Here is an 11703-nt window from a genome sequence, read left to right as displayed (position 1 = left end):
TTTATTACGATTACAATCCAATCCAACCCAACCCCGTCTCTGTTTCTGTTTCTGAGCAACAGCTTTGTTTGATCAATAACTCAAATTTAAACAGTACAAATCTTAAAATTATTTTGGGCACTATGATTTAGTACTATTCGGACAATATTAGGCCACATATTTTAGAAATTTTACTACACCTTTTGGATTTTAGGCTGTGGCTAGTGCAGAGGCTAGAGCATGGCCAAGAAGGGAGGAGTGCAACAGTTGCAAGCGGATCTGCAGAACGATGAAGACTTTGAAAAGTTCCTGGAACGTCCCGGCCTTTTGGGTATCTATCTTGTCCGCCACTTCACCCTTCCTTCCGCCAAATAATGTTGCCCTGCCCTGCCCTGCCCTCTCTGTCCGCAGTGCTGGACGTGTATTCTGAGTGGTGTGGCCCCTGTCTGGGCATGGTGGGCGGCCTGCGCAAGATCAAACTGGAGATGGGTGGCGACAATCTGCAGTTGGCCATTGTAGGTAGTGCCTCTTAATGGTCGACCTTTACTAATAATCCATCCTTAATGGCGTCCTGGCAGTGTAAATCGGATTCCATTACGGCCCTGAAGCGTTTCAACAAGAAGAGCGAACCCACATGGCTATTTGTGACCGTAAGTTAGAGCGATACCAGCTCCAGAGGGGGTAATTCTAAACAGGGATTGCTTTCAGGGTGGCAGGGCAGTGAACATCATGTTTGGCACGGATGTGCCCAAGCTGATGTCCCTGCTCGGCAAGGAGCTGGAAAAGACCATGCAAAAGGCACCTCGGCTTGTCACCTATGGCATCGACGAGCTGCAGCCCATCGAAGTGGAGCAACTGCGCGTCAAAAACGAGGCCACGGACCTTGTGGAGCGCATTGAGCGCGAGGCCAGGGAGAAGAAGCAATTGGATTACCTCACCTATGTGACGGACACCATTCTCGAGAATATACCGGACATTGGGGTCACAGTCTTTGGGCCGCAAGTCAATCGTGATATGTTCAAGAAGCTGCAAGAGCCCGCCGAGCCACTCAAAATGCAGTGCAAGGACCGAAAGGTCATCCAAGTGTCGGCCGAACAGTTCGATATTGTGAACTTTGCCTGCAAGAATCCACTGCCGCACGATGTCATCGAGCAGCTGGATGGCAAGGAGCTGCTGATGTGCTTCTGGAAGATCGATGAAACCGTCGGCTCGGTACCCAATGTCCTGGGGGCGTATGCCCACGAGCTGACCAAAGAGCGGGTGGCGCCACCCAACGAAGAATTCGATGAGGAGCATGTCATTCCCCCCATTATATCGCCCATGAAGGTCAAGGTCGAGGTGAAACTGGAAGGTAACATCGGCCGCGCGTTGGCGGTTGCTGCATAACTAACCGACAATTCTCCTTACTCTCTTCTCCGCAGAGGGCGAAGAATGGGTCGAGGAGATAAGCTCCGAAGAGGATACCAAGAAGTACATGGCCAAGCCAAAGGTCAAGTCCATCATCAATTTCACAGAGGATGCCGTGGCAGTCGACGACGAGGGCGACGATCTGGCTGGCGAAGAGGAAGGCAGCGAGGAGGATCTTCCCGAGCTGGATATCAGGCAATCCATGGCCAATTTGGGTATAGACTTGGACCTGGATCTGGACCTGGACGACAGTGGAGAAGAGGAGGAGGAGGTCGTCGAGGAGGTGATTGCCAAGCCACTGATTCGCACCAGAACGGTGAAAATGCCACCGGTGTGGGTGCCCAGCAATAGACGAACGCATGCCGCGCTCGTTTATATGTTCTTCCGGAGCCAGACGAGCGGCTTCTTGCCGCCAGATCCCAAGCCGGAACCGCCCCATGTCATCATGGCCTTCGATGCCTCCAAGCGGCGGGATATTCTGAGTGTGGTGGATCGCCACAAGTCGGAGGTGCCTGCCTATGGCTTCTTCACCTCCGATGATCCGGATGAGACCAGGCTGCTGGCCACCTCAACAGATCGTTACGATAAGAGCGGCGAAATATCTCCGTAAGTACACGGGGACTTCCCACCTTTTATGCCTTTCCGGAACTTCCTGCCATTATTCTTTCATTTGTTTTGCAGGAGCGACAAGATCGTGCTGAAGGTCACCAAGGTGCAGTCGAACATGATGCTCTCGCTGGTGTCGTATGGACCCAGCTATGTCAGTCCCAATGTCACTGCCGGGCGGGAGGAGGGCCTCAAGTTCTTCGCGGAGGGCTATAAGCAGGAATCGGAAGTACCAGAAAAAGACGATGACAAGAAGAAGAAACGAAAGGTATTATTTTGGCTAACAAATATACTGCGTTTCCCTCTTACGTTCCTTTCGTGCTGCAGGGCAAGAAGACTGAAGAAGATCATGTCCGGGAGTCGCGTGATGTACCAGAGCCACCTCCAGAGAAAGCAGCGCCGCCCCAGGAAGAAGCACCGCCACCACCCGAAGGCCCCGAAGGAGAAGCAGCACCAGGCGAAGCACCCACAGGCGAAGCACCCACAGGCGAAGCACCTACAGGCGAAGCACCCACAGGCGATGCACCCACAGGCGAGACCGCAGCTCCGGCCGAGGGAGAGGCGGCTGCTCCGACTGCAGCGCCAGCCGAGGGTGAGGCGGCACCGGCTCCAGCTCCGGCAGAGGGCGAGGCCGTTGCTGCGCCGGCGGAAGGGGCAGCACCTGCTGAAGCTGCGCCAGCATCGGAAGCACCACAAGAAGCCCCCCCACCAGCGCCGGAAGCGGCCCCAGAGGCACCCAAAGAAGAAGCAGCACCGGCCCCGGAACCAGCACCTGAGGCGGCACCCGCACCAGAGGCCGCACCCGAGCCAGCTCCAGAGCCAGCTCCGGAGGCAGCTCCAGAGCCCGAGGCGCCTGCGGAAGTTGCTGCAGCTGAATAACAAATTTGTAATAAACTTAAATTCTCTGTATTAAAATTATCTGATCTCATAAAAGTTCTACCATTTGAGCTAATAACGTTTCTGCTGAAATTGTCCAACACTTAAAAGATCGATAGGTTGCAGTCTTATCGATAGAGGGCAGTGATTTAAAATAGCATTTCGTAAAATATGTATTCAGTAAGTAATATTTAATAGTTTTCACCATTTTATTGAATATAAAATTTAAAAACTTGTTGCGCAGCTCCCTAATAGGGAAGAAAAACACTTACATTTAATCGATAGCTCCCGATGATTGAACACTACTTTCGTGCCGCCCTGGTTGTGTGCGTGAGCTTTGTGGCGCGCATTTTGTTTTGAATAGCAAAAAGAGTGCGCAGATATGTTTAAATGTTGCATTAAACAACAGTGCAATTGTGTTTTAAACGTTCAATCACTGCATTTTGTGGACAGGTCTTCTAACCGGCCACGTCCAACAAGTAATGACCGCATGCCTGTTTGCACGTGTCTGTCTGTGTGTGTGTGTGAGAAAAAGACTCGTGAAAATTGAAATGAAATTGCATTTCACCACAATTCTGCTGATCTGCTTCGAGCACGTGTCCAAGGTGATTGCGCAGGGCATGCCCATCAGTCCCTGCCCAAAGATCTTTCAGTATCGATTCGACGGAAATGAATGGTTCGGTCTGATCGCGGTGCGAAACCCAGACGTGAGGCAGCCACTCCAGCTTCGCGTCACGCTCTCCATGCGGGGCAAGCCAACAACGGTAAGGGGCACACCACAAACATCACATCGACAAATAAGAAACGAACCTAATCCTAACCATCTTTCAGAACTATCTCGGCGAAATAGAGCTGCTGACCCGTGGGCAGTTCACAAAGAATGCCCCAGTCCTCTACAAGATTCGCTTTCCCAAGCATCACTTCCCACCCAAACTGCTGCTCATCTCGGCCAACAATCATGTTATTTGCTTTGGATCTGGCGGTCTGTATTAGGGTCCATTCTATTCATCATTCACATTTCTAACCCTTCCCATCTCCCTGGCAGATCATAGTATATTCATGACCCAAATCCAGCTGGAGCACACCAGGAAACTAACCTTTATACCGGACAAGAAGACTTCGCTTCTACTGGACGAAGAGGAGGGCGTTGCCGAGGAGACAGTGCCACCGCCGCCGCAGCCACAGCAGCAGCCGCACAGCCAGTTCAAGAAGTATGCATACGGATTGTGGTCGGTTCAAGCACGCGCCTCCTTAAAGCCATTCATTCGTTATCTAATGCCCGTTTCCGAATAGAAAACCCTTTCATTCGCCCAAGGAGATTTGTGGGAGGATCGACAGGAGTCTGGACTTTCGGCTGCCCCTCAGCTCGAGGAGTTCGGATGTCATCACATCGCCAGTGTTTGCCGACAACGAGGACGAAGACGATGAAGAATTTGAGCACCTGGCAGACGAAGAGCTGCAAGAGCAGGATACTGTGGATGGGAGTGCAGTGGGCAGCAGCCTGCCATCGATTACCCGAGGATCGTGGCCCTGGATGGCGGCCATCTATGTGAATAATCTCACATCGTTGGATTTCCAGTGTGGCGGCACCCTCGTCTCGAGACGCGTGGTCATCAGCTCGGGCCACTGCTTCAAGATGTTCAACAAGCGTTACACAGCCAACGAGGTGTTGGTCTTTTTGGGGCGCCACAATCTAAAGAACTGGAACGAAGAGGGCTCTCTGGCCGCTCCCGTTGATGGCATTTACATACATCCGGACTTTAACAGCCAGTTGAGCAGCTACGATGCGGATATAGCTGTCGTCATACTCAAGGACGAAGTAAGGTGAGTTTCTGCGAAGTTAACGGAGACATATACTCGAGCACTGACCCCCCCATTGCCACCAGGTTCAATACGTTCATACGACCCGCCTGCCTGTGGTCGGGGTCCAGCAAAACGGAGTACATTGTGGGGGAGCATGGCATTGTTATTGGTTGGAGCTTCGACAGATCGAATGCGACACAGCAGCAGTCGTCCCAGCTGCATCAGGGAGAAGGCAAAAAGGCTACCGATACCAGTATACCCAAGGTGGTAAAGGCGCCCATCGTTGCGAATGGTGTGTGCTTCAAGGCTAATGCCCATTTTCGCAACCTCTCCTCGAATCGCACCTTCTGCGCGGGAATACAGCTTGAGTCCAAGGAGCCACAGAGCAGCAGCAGCAGCCTATACACGGGCATATCGGGGGCCGGGTTGATGATCCTCAAAAGCAATCGCTGGATGCTGCGTGGCACTGTCTCGGCGGCATTGCCACCCGCCTTGGAGTTGGGTTCTACTACCGGTTCGACGAACTGTTGTAGCAATCAATATATTATCTATGCAGATGTGGCAAAGTTTATTGATTGGATCACGGCCTTCATTATTTAACAGTTGTCCCGTGTACAGGATGAACAAAATTTCGAAATAAATGCTGTGATAGCGCCAGTGGGCAGGATGCCCCTGTTCTGTGCTCTGCCTGTGTCTGTGCCCTCAACGGATGAGGGTACCGCTTAATTATTGTATTTGTTGTGGATTTATTTTATGGCCCCTCCCTGTTTGTAAGCCTAACTTGTTTTAAATTGCCCAATCGCCTACCTACCCGGATCACCCACGGGATTAGTGGGTTGCGGTGGCCCTCTGGCTACCTGGCTACCTGTCCTTTGACTCTCGTGCCACCTGTGTGCCGCATAAAGTCATACGCAATAATGCCTTACGCATCATTGTGCTTCCAGGCTTCGTAGTGTGAGAATGCTGCTGCTGCTGCCTCTGATTTACTCCGGCCTCCTGCTTAGCTTGTCGCTGGTGGCCGCCAACAACGATGATGGCTGCAACGAGGTGGTCTGCGGCTCGGTGGTGTCCAAGTGCCTGCTCACGCAGAGCTGTCAGTGCAAGCTGAACGACTGCCATTGCTGCAAGGACTGTCTGAACTGCCTGGGGGAGCTGTACACGGAGTGCTGTGGATGCCTGGACATGTGCCCCAAGCACACCGATGCCCTGCCCTCGCTGACACCCCGCTCGGAGATCGGCGATGTTGATGGTGTGCCCGAGCTGTTCGACACCCTCACCGCCGAGGACGATGACCAGTGGTCGACCATGCGGTTCCCCATGCGCGCCGGCATCAAGCACCGCCTGGAGGGCACCAACAATGGACTGGGTGACCGACCCAAGCCCGGGGCCACCATAAACTGCACCGTCATCTATGTGAACTCTTGCATTCGGTCGAACAAATGCAAGCAGCAGTGCGAGAGCATGGGTGCGAATAGCTATCGTTGGTTCCACGATGGGTGCTGCGAGTGCGTGGGCGCCAATTGCCTCAATTATGGCATCAACGAGAGTCGCTGCACGGCCTGCCCTGAGGACCAGGATCTGCTCACCTCCGATGCCATCCATGCCGAAACCGAACAGGATCTGGAGCGCATTTTCGGCGTCGAGGACGATGCATTTGCCGATGACATGTGGGACGACTATGGCGATGATGACGACCAGATCAATTGATGTTTACATAATTATTACTTCTGATTTGCAGAATGTACACCCTAACACACTCATTTTTCCTCTGAACTAAAAAAAAGAAAACTAAAAAGTAAAGATACTATTTTCCAAACTGTTTTTAAAACGTAATTAAAAAAGGAATTTTCTCAAATTGATATGTTTTAGACGTATTCATGCATTTTATTAGTTTCCTGTATATATATTCTGATCCCGAAACTCATTCTTGGTGTCTAAAGAAGACCACTAATTGCAAAATATCGTTAAAATGTCTTTAAAACTGCATTAATTCGAGCCTGGGATGATAAACATTTCCGCAATTATATAATATCCTTTTCCCTAGGGTATTTTTTCCCGCATTGGTCTGGGCTGGGATTAGCGTCGGGTTTCCTGTGGATTTTGTGGCCTGATGGCTACCGACATCTGTCAAGAAAAGCAGACGCCTCGCCTTCATGGCATGCACGGCAATGTTGCGAGGATGTTTTCATCCAGGAAGCTGAAAGAGGAAACGTTTTAGAACACAGCTGAATAGGGAGAGAGAGCTGGGCACGGATATTCTTACCGGACACCGGCAGCGGCATATTGCACATGGGCACGTCCTTGGCGAGGCTGCGGCTGTGGTCCGTCTTGATCAATGCCCCCGGTGCTCCAGTCGCTCCAGTACACGTAGTCCTAGCTGCCAACCAGTATCCGACGCTTCTTGCCATCCAAGAGAGAGAGGCGTCTCGTCTCCTGGTCGAATATGAGCTCCCGGCCATGGTTGCATGTACCCGCGACGCGTTTCGAGGACCAGGGAACGCGGCTTCTCCACTCCCTTCCACAAGAGCACGACTGCTGACATCCACGCGGGCGACCTCGATGAGACGAGGCTCCGCATCGGACCAGTAGATGTTGCTGGGCAGTTCAGTAGAAGCACCGCTCCGCCACCGACACGTTTAAGGCGTGCGCATCGCCCACATCCTTGAAGAGTATCCGCTCATCGTCGTGGTTCCGTTCCCCTCGCTGTACTCGGTCGAGATGCGGCCCAATGTGCTCCTGCCGCGAGAACAGCAGGAAGGCGGGAGGCACCACGCAGGGGACTCGTGGGGCCGGTACAGGCAGAATCCTGAAGACGCCGGTATCCAAATGCCGTTTTCAGACGAACAGCTGTTCTACCCCTACCCCCAGTCCGGCGTTTGTTCTTCTTCTTCCCTTTTCAATTGTTTCCTATGAAATTGGTCTTCTGGGGCCTGAGGCAGGGAGTAGTGGCCCACACAAAGGGCGTCGCTGGTCGTTTCGGCATCGCAACTCCAGAATCTGTGGCTCGACTTTAACTGTAAATGCGAAGAATGTGGAAAGCACTGAATAGCCGTGGAACAGCGGCTGTTTTTGGGGAGTGCCCTGTAACATCAGGACTTACTGTCATTTGAAGCCACTGTAGGCAAACACACAAGGCACTTTTGCTCATACAACAGTAGCATAAGCAAACGAGTATCGTTCCAATTGCTCAATTCTTTATTCCGTCGAATATTACTAGATATGTAGAACATTTAGCCCGGCTCAAATAATTTTATACGAGAGATGAATCAATTGTCTAAGTGCCTGGCTTGTTTTAAATACTTGCTTTAATTGGATTTCTATATACCGTTGAAAATGAAATTTAATAGATGGTGAATTTGAAAAAAAATACGCCATTATATACCGATATAGCGCTCAGAATATATCGATATGTGGAGTCACAAACCATACAATGGTTGCTATCGATACTCGCGAGAAAAACAACACTGACACGGCACACATTCGATTCATACCCGCCATGGTTCTCTATTTTGACGGTGATCTTAAACAATTGGAAGTAATAGGTGAAACCACTACCCAAATCTGCAACGAATTGTGACAAATACTTAAGTGTGCATATGGTCTGTTGGAGAATACATTATACGTATGCATTTTGCAGAAATATTGGCATATTTACTTATTACTAGCCCACGCGGGTGGACGGCCGCTATTTTTTGCTGCGCAATTTCGCAATAATTGTTGTTGCTTGCGCGAAATTTGAAAAAGGATTTACAGAAGGTATTTTCATATGGAATGGATACATTTTCCCATGTGGGTGAGACATGTGCACTTCATAATTGAATAATGACTAATGAATATTAATATGCACAGAAAGTAAATCAATGTGGACATGCTGTTAGCGGCTCACTTTGAGGCCTTTGGGATGTACTACTACTATTCTTATCTTAGGCGCCGGACGCTGCTAAAACACAATGTAAGCGCCTCTCTGTGTGTGTTTTTTTGTGTGCAAGTGTGTGTGGACATGGGTAAGGCCGCTTGCTAATTACTAACGGTAACTTAACTTGTAGTGCGCACATGCTGGGCGCTATCAAGCACGTCATCAACCACTATCAGCGTCATCGGCATCGGCCATCTGTGTATGTGTTGTGTGTTGTGGCGTCCATCTACCTTTACAGAACACAGCCGGGAATCCAGCCACATCCCACGCGCAATCGGCCAGTCCCTGCCAATGGCATTTTATCAGTTATGCCCGGACGGTGCCAGCTGGTGCATCTTACTCACGGTTCTAGGAGTATAGTCTTGTTATTCGGAAACAGAGCAGATCTCGAATCTCGTATCTCTAGTGATTTCAATTGATTGCGCTTTAAACATCAAATATGATATATGTATGATTACATCCGCAAAAGTGTGTGTAGTATTAGTAAATATGTACCTGGATATTAAGATTCCTCTGTGGATTTCTGTGATCTGTGCTGCCTGGGCTGCTACATCGCGTGACGACTAACCAGGTCTAACCTATTTCATCTTTGACAGGATGCTGGGCGGTGTGGGAGCTCGTCGCAGAAGGGGCTCATCACCGATGGCACGTTTGACTAACAGCCACATCAATAGCCTGGATGACAACATAGCCATCATCGGAGATGGCGTCATCCGGAGGAGTGCACACTATGGTTCACAGGCCTCCAATAAACGGCGACGAGCCGTGCCAGGACCTGGCAATGACCAGGAGAGCTTTGCTCTTGTCGAGACTCGACCCAATCTAGGCGATATCATGTGAGTTAAACTCCCATTCCCATAGACTTACAAAGTATTTTAGTAAACATTAGTGTGTTTTGGGAGCAAGGACCACTTTGTAACCACTGCTATGGCAGTGGTTTGCCGCAGAAATATCCATTTTTTAGATTAGTGTCATTATGGAGAAATATCAACCGATAATAACGTCTATATATCAAACGATTTCCAATTGGAAAACGTAATGGAAGGTGTAACCGCATTCTGTTAAGAAAGGAGATTCCTTAAATTGCACTTTCTTGATTCGGGGTTCTCAAATCCTAAAGGCACGCTCGCAGAACATATTTTGTTGTTTTCCTTTCATGCTTAACAATTCATTCCATATCAATTAAATTCCCATTCATAAATGCCTAGCTCCACTTATTGGCTACCGCTCTTATCGGACGATCTAATCGCCGGTATGCCTTTTTAAATTCCCGTTAAGTGTATAGGCGAACACCAGAGTTGCCTTCGAACATATCCTTAAGTGCTTCTGCGCAGATAGCCAATCGATGACCGATTATTGCGTTGCTAATTACTACAAACTGGGACTTAACATAAATATTAAATTCTGCTTGATAGAAAGAATCGTACGGCTGTACAAATCGAAGTTCCAGAATCTAGATGTGTGCCAGCCAAAACAAGGAAATTATAATTGGAATTGTAATTTCTATGTCTTCTCGAAGAGTATGTGTGGGAGGAAGAGAGTGTGGCAAAGCTTCAAAAGCTTCGCCCCCGGCTCTTGTCAGCCAGAAAACAACGGCTTCCTTGCGGCCAGAGCACGTTTCTGCGCTCTATGCCTGCTGTGGTGTGTGTATGGTTGTCTCTGTTTCTCCAACAACCAACCCGTCTAAGCTAGCGAATATCTTCTGAGCGAATGGTGTACTCTCATGGCGTCAATACAGCTCTGGGGCAGCTCTCCAAGAAGAGCTTGAGCTTTTGTTTTTCGATCCAGAGCGCAGGGCTGATACTGGTACTGGCGCTGGCTCTGCGGCTGATTCCGATGATTACCGTTGCTGGCTGCCATGTGCCCTGGTGGATGTGTGTGCCCCCCTCCGTTCCCGTTACCCTCTCTGTGTCACTGTGTCTCCGTGTCGCTTTCTCCATGTCCATGTCTCTCTCCGTGCCAGTGTTGTAGTTGTAGTCTGTAATACAAAGTCGCCGAGTTGAAGTCTTGCGTTTGTTGAGTTTTTCGTCCAACTGGTGAGACAATGTCGGTTGTAGCTCTCGCATAAAGCGGTTTTTGTTTTTTATTTTTCAACCTGCGATTTTTCCCATAATCTGGATCAAGAAAAATAGCCCCAACCCCCCCTCGACTAGTGCGCTCTATTGTGTGTGTAACGAATTAATTACAGTTTTGGAACCCGGGCCACCGCAGGCTCTGGCTGGAAAAAAAATAGAAGAAAAAAATACCACATCTCAAGAGTTGTGTGTGTATGTGTGTGTGTGTGTGTGTGTGCGTGTGTGTTGGTGCGCTGGCATCCGAAATTCGGGTCGAGTGGTGAAAATAAAGCTAAAAAGAAAAAAACAATTTTAAATCGAAAGAATAACGAATAAAGAGTATAGTGTATTCGGTTTCGTTTCGGTTCAGATTCGCATGATGGGAGGTTATCCCAGGAACTTGGCTGGGAATAATACTGACTGGGCTTTAGTTCAGACGGCATTTGCACCTGCATCTGCAGTGTGTGTGTGTGTGTATGGGTGTGGGGGGAGTGGGGGACACACCGTCCAGTGCCCAGAGAGAGAGAGAGAGAGAGCGAGAGTGCCACATCTACAGGGCTTTGTACGCCGTCTTCCACATGTTTTTGTCGCGCTTCGTCGTAGTCGTATTCGTCGTCGCTAGTAGTTCCCGTTCTCCCCTTCCCGTGACAGTTGTAATTGTTGAACCGTTCCTTTACAGCTAACAAGCCTCAAAGAACAACGCACTACATATACAATATACACTCGCACGCACACACAGATACAATTGCTTTACGTGTGTGTGTGCGTGTGTTGGGATTGGGTCAGCGGGTCGGTGGTGGCAGTAGCAGTAGCAGTAGCACAACGGGTGGAATGTTGAGTTGGTGGATTAACGGGGCGGTGGGGTGGTGTGTGGCAGTGTATTTCTGGTTCGGTTTCGGTTACAGCGCGACAGCGACAGCGACAGCAGCGGTCTAACGGTGGTATCGGTGCTGTGTGACGTATACACGCGTGTATACCGTTTGGAAGGTGAATGAATGGCTCTCGGCATTCACACACAAAATCACATACACCACAGCATGCGATGCGATGTACCCCCTTCCC

At 49.8% G+C, this 11703-nt stretch overlaps 4 protein-coding genes across 50 annotated transcripts in view; all 4 read left to right on the top strand.

Moving 5' to 3' along the window:
• The first annotated feature begins 85 nt into the window (after positions 1–85).
• LOC6901691 (eukaryotic translation initiation factor 3 subunit A) lies at positions 86–2907 on the top strand. Its single transcript, XM_002134325.3, has 7 exons — positions 86–310; positions 391–494; positions 558–629; positions 688–1330; positions 1401–1992; positions 2068–2260; positions 2320–2907. Exons 1-7 carry the CDS (start codon positions 220–222, stop codon positions 2869–2871), a joined length of 2247 nt encoding a protein of 748 aa, XP_002134361.2. The 5' UTR covers positions 86–219; the 3' UTR covers positions 2872–2907.
• Positions 2908–3157: 250 nt separating this feature from the next.
• Positions 3158–5397, top strand: gd (gastrulation-defective). The gene is made up of 5 exons (XM_001355040.4): positions 3158–3632; positions 3700–3850; positions 3914–4079; positions 4162–4692; positions 4755–5397. Exons 1-5 carry the CDS (start codon positions 3351–3353, stop codon positions 5269–5271), a joined length of 1647 nt encoding a protein of 548 aa, XP_001355076.3. The 5' UTR covers positions 3158–3350; the 3' UTR covers positions 5272–5397.
• Positions 5398–5473: 76 nt separating this feature from the next.
• Positions 5474–6431, top strand: tsg (twisted gastrulation). The gene has a single exon (XM_001355041.4). It carries the CDS (start codon positions 5632–5634, stop codon positions 6376–6378), a length of 747 nt encoding a protein of 248 aa, XP_001355077.2. The 5' UTR covers positions 5474–5631; the 3' UTR covers positions 6379–6431.
• Positions 6432–8122: 1691 nt separating this feature from the next.
• cac (calcium voltage-gated channel subunit cacophony) overlaps positions 8123–11703 on the top strand; it is a 59563-nt gene continuing 55982 nt past the window's right edge. For 36 of the 47 annotated variants that reach the window (XR_004470537.1, XR_004470538.1, XM_033384605.1 and 33 more), the window contains exons 1-3: positions 8124–8464; positions 8521–8623; positions 9184–9423. Coding sequence is in view for 42 of the 47 variants with exons in the window: in XM_033384605.1 (XP_033240496.1) it covers positions 8622–8623; positions 9184–9423 (242 nt within the window). In the remaining 5 variants the exon portion in view is untranslated. The other 11 variants (XM_033384634.1, XM_033384618.1, XM_033384617.1 and 8 more) reach the window with 7 other exon arrangements.

Source organism: Drosophila pseudoobscura, chromosome X (assembly GCF_009870125.1).
Source record: "Drosophila pseudoobscura strain MV-25-SWS-2005 chromosome X, UCI_Dpse_MV25, whole genome shotgun sequence".
Classification (NCBI taxonomy): Eukaryota; Metazoa; Arthropoda; class Insecta; order Diptera; family Drosophilidae; genus Drosophila; species Drosophila pseudoobscura.
This window is presented reverse-complemented; position numbering and strand designations above follow the sequence as displayed.

Coding starts and splice junctions, on each gene's coding strand:
- LOC6901691 (XM_002134325.3), top strand. CDS start 220: ATGGCCAAGAAGGGAGGAGTGCAACAGTTGCAAGCGGATCTGCAGAAC. Junction 630..687: donor CCACATGGCTATTTGTGACC/GTAAGTTAGAGC, acceptor GATTGCTTTCAG/GGTGGCAGGGCAGTGAACAT. Junction 2,261..2,319: donor ACAAGAAGAAGAAACGAAAG/GTATTATTTTGG, acceptor TTCGTGCTGCAG/GGCAAGAAGACTGAAGAAGA.
- gd (XM_001355040.4), top strand. CDS start 3,351: ATGACCGCATGCCTGTTTGCACGTGTCTGTCTGTGTGTGTGTGTGAGA. Junction 4,080..4,161: donor CCGCACAGCCAGTTCAAGAA/GTATGCATACGG, acceptor GTTTCCGAATAG/AAAACCCTTTCATTCGCCCA. Junction 4,693..4,754: donor ATACTCAAGGACGAAGTAAG/GTGAGTTTCTGC, acceptor CATTGCCACCAG/GTTCAATACGTTCATACGAC.
- tsg (XM_001355041.4), top strand. CDS start 5,632: ATGCTGCTGCTGCTGCCTCTGATTTACTCCGGCCTCCTGCTTAGCTTG.